Genomic DNA, 3,416 nt, shown 5'->3' with positions numbered 1-3,416 from the left:
TTCCAATCTCCCTCCTCTTTTCAACCTATGTCAGACAGCATGTTGCTCAATCGCCTGTTGCTCACTTGCTGCCTGTTCAAACCGAGTGGCATGTGGAGGTTCTTATACCTAACAGATCACTAGAACACCCCGGAACACTCCTGAGAAAGAGTAATTTAGTAAGCCTGCCTAGGCCTTGGGATTTGATTTTTTTTTTTTTTTAAAGTTCCTATGCATTATTCTGGAGGCCAGCCAGATTTGGGAAACACTCAGTAAAAGTATGGGACTCATGGAGGGTGGGAGAGGGTAGTAGGCCTGATCTCAAGGGCCCCACATGGGACATGAGTGTATAGTAGGCAGGAATCTCTGGCTTGGGCAATTTTTAGGAGAAGATCCTGGTCTTTGAAGCTGGGAATGGAAGCCAGTGGCCACAGAGGGCAGGAGAGCTAGGGCTTGGGGCCAAATGGTAAACAGCTTAGAAAGCAGCCTTTCTCAATTTACTCAACAAAATTTTTTTAGTGACTCTCCAAGTCCCAGTGATTATTATTTTTCACTCCATCTTTGGCTCAAATAGGGGAGTTCCTTCTATGCTACTATCCGCTGCTTAACTAAGCTTGCAGTAGTGGAGTCTCCAGAAATGGTAGTAAGTTAGAAGCTAGGACATGAAGTCCCAAAACCCGTGATGTCCTATTTTTATGTGACTTGGACAATGGCTATCTCTTGCCTGGTGACACTCTAAAAGACGAGAATGGCATAGAAATTTATAGTTATGACAGACCTGGGTTGAAATCACAGCTGTGCCATTTACTGTTTTTGATATTTTGAACAAGATATTCAAATTCTCCAAGGCTTTATCATCTCATCTGTAGAGTGAGGTTACAAACCTATCTCAGATATTGAGTTTAAAGTATACCCCCAATTTCAGCCATCGGACACTCTCACCAAAGTCCCTAACTGGTCTAGCCCATCATGACATCTCTTGGAACCCTCCATTTAGAACTGTAAAGTATTGGCAGCAGGCTGAAGATTAAGGGGCCTACACAAGGAATTCTGAATATAGGCGCCCCCCCCCACCTTTCCAAGTTCCTCTCCAACATCTCTTGGGGTCCTCACGTGTCTGTGGAGCAGCTTCACTCTGCACAGGCAGCAGAAGGATGGGGGAGCAAGAGCTCTGGGCCATTGGGGCAGATTTATTTGGATGATAGGACTAATATTTGTGTAACCTGCTGAGACCTGTGTGGGAGAGTTTAGGGTGGTTTTTCTTTTGGTGAGGGGTTTGCTCCGGTTTCACATCCATTAACACAAAACATGAGCTAGTCAGGGCCCTTGTGGTCTGCGGTGAGGGGATTCCTGTGGAGAAATGGGACTGAGTGAGTCAGGCCAGGGGAATGTCTTCCTTGCAGACTGGAGTCAACTGGATAACTGATGAGCCAATGGTGGGATTAGGGAGGGGGAACGGGAGGGGAAGAGAAGAGCTTCTGACATCTTGAGCTGGGATTAGGAGGAGGAAAGCCTTGGGGTAGTGGGAAGGTAAGGGGGTCGTAGTCAGTCTGGATCAAGAATAGAGCTGCAGGAATTTACACAAGGGTACTGTTTTTGGGTAGAGCCTCAGGTCCCAGTCCACTCATGCTCTCACAAGAATGCCCACGTGACTGCATAAATGTCCTAGTTCTTCCTGGGACTTCAACCCAAGTTCACTCTGCCGGTGCTCTGTTACCTATTCCTTTTCTGTTCTTACCGTGGAAGGAACGTAGCCTCTTCAGGCATCTCATAGTGCTCTGCGCTTCCCCCCCTGGACTCCAAATTGAAATTCGTAAAGATCCAAGTTTTACAGTTTCCTATAAATGGTTAAGAGAAGAGCAAGCTGGCCAGAGAGTGACATGTATGAACAGTGGGGTGGATAGCGAGGGAAAAGAGGTCCATGTGAGCCCCACTAGAGAGGCTATTCCAAGAAGGAATGATGGCTAAACAATTTTTCCTCTTATTTCTTAGCTTGCCTCTGCATTCCGATTGGCTTTGGACAACTAGCATCTATTCTGCAATAAACAAACTAATTTATCTGGAATGAACAGCAAAAGGAGAACTGCCTTTGGTGCAGTCAGGGCTCCAATTAGGTCTGCTGCCACCCACTCACTGCCTCTAACCCCCCACCCCACCCCTCTGGTCAGTAGAGGTCTGTCTCTCTGACCCTCTCCTCTCTGACACTCCGTGTCGGTCCTCATTTCTTCTAACTTACAATATTTAGTAGAATGCATTGCAGAAGATGCCATCTGGATACAAAGTTAACTTCAAACACATGACCTCTATCCTTTAAAGGTCTTAGACTCTCTTAGAGAAGGCACGTGGCTGCGGTACCTTGGCTGCATGGCCTGTGGCCAGCTTCCCTCGTGTGCAAGTCAGAATGCCAGCCTGAACCTAGTCCTGCACTAAGAGCCAACTTCTGTGATTGCTAGCCTCAAATAATAGCGCTAACCCATATGCTTTCTTAGAATGATGCTGGAAAAATGAAACCAGGGACTTCGGATTATTTTTAAAAAATTAAACACTGCCTGGCCCTGAATGTCTGTTTGCAAAAAGTCTTGTAGGTCTGACTCATGACCATTTACGGCCTAGTTTCTCTTCTTCCCTATTGCAGAGAGTAATTTCTTCTCCTTTTTCTCACCTCCCTTAGCAAGAACACCAGCCACTAAGTCTTTTGCCAAATTCTCGGACTCACTCAGGACATTGGTTTCTACATGGCTTAATATAAGAGAGATAATCAGGATTTTTTTTTTCCCTTAGCCTTTCTGAGGTTTTTAAACGCCCTCAGTGGTCACAGGGTAGAAACCCAAGGGAGGATGCCAGGGAGAGTATGTTTCTCATCCCTGGGAGGCCGTCAGCCTAGCTCCTGCAGCCAAATTACAGCACCAGAGAATAATGTGATGCATTCCTGGGCAGGTCCGTGGGACCCTGGGCGCCTGGGCCTTGTGGAGAGAGGTGCCAGACACAGAGCTCTCCGTAAGCAATCCTGCAGAGCTGCCCCCTGGGTGCAGAAATGAAATACGGGAGAGCTTCACATTACACGGAGACCTGTAGCTCACACCTGGTTATTGATGGCCTTGGTGGAGGCCTCTGCCCCCACCCTCCACTTGGGAACTGCCTGCTACTACGGGGGTTGGGCACCTTTGAAGTAATGTTGGAAAACAAGAAAGAGATGCTTCCTTTCTACTCTTTGCTCCTCCTGTGAGCCTCCGCACAACAGTGAGGAAATGCATACATGTTAGATGCGTGTCTGTGGACACACACTTACTTCTCCCAGATCACAGCAGAGTTCTAGTCCACTTCCCTCTCCCCCAAAACAGAACTAGCAACTGGATTTCAATCAAATCCTTCAAAAGTCATACCAACATCAGGGATTCAGCCATCACCAAAGGAACATTGAAGAGTTCCATTATTAA

At 47.0% G+C, this 3,416-nt stretch overlaps 1 protein-coding gene across 5 annotated transcripts in view; it reads right to left on the bottom strand.

Moving 5' to 3' along the window:
- ST7L (suppression of tumorigenicity 7 like) overlaps positions 1–3,416 on the bottom strand; it is a 119,806-nt gene that overhangs the window by 39,166 nt on the left and 77,224 nt on the right. For 3 of the 5 annotated variants that reach the window (XM_047726680.1, XM_047726685.1, XM_047726677.1), the window contains one exon: positions 139–1,817. The exons of the other annotated variants lie outside the window; for them this stretch is intronic. In XM_047726680.1, the coding sequence (XP_047582636.1) occupies positions 1,674–1,817 (144 nt within the window). In that variant the 3' untranslated portion in view covers positions 139–1,673. Of the gene's footprint in view, positions 1–138; positions 1,818–3,416 lie in introns of those variants that run through there. 5 annotated transcript variants of the gene reach the window in all.

Source organism: Lutra lutra, chromosome 4 (assembly GCF_902655055.1).
Source record: "Lutra lutra chromosome 4, mLutLut1.2, whole genome shotgun sequence".
In the NCBI taxonomy this organism is placed as follows: Eukaryota; Metazoa; Chordata; class Mammalia; order Carnivora; family Mustelidae; genus Lutra; species Lutra lutra.
This window is presented reverse-complemented; position numbering and strand designations above follow the sequence as displayed.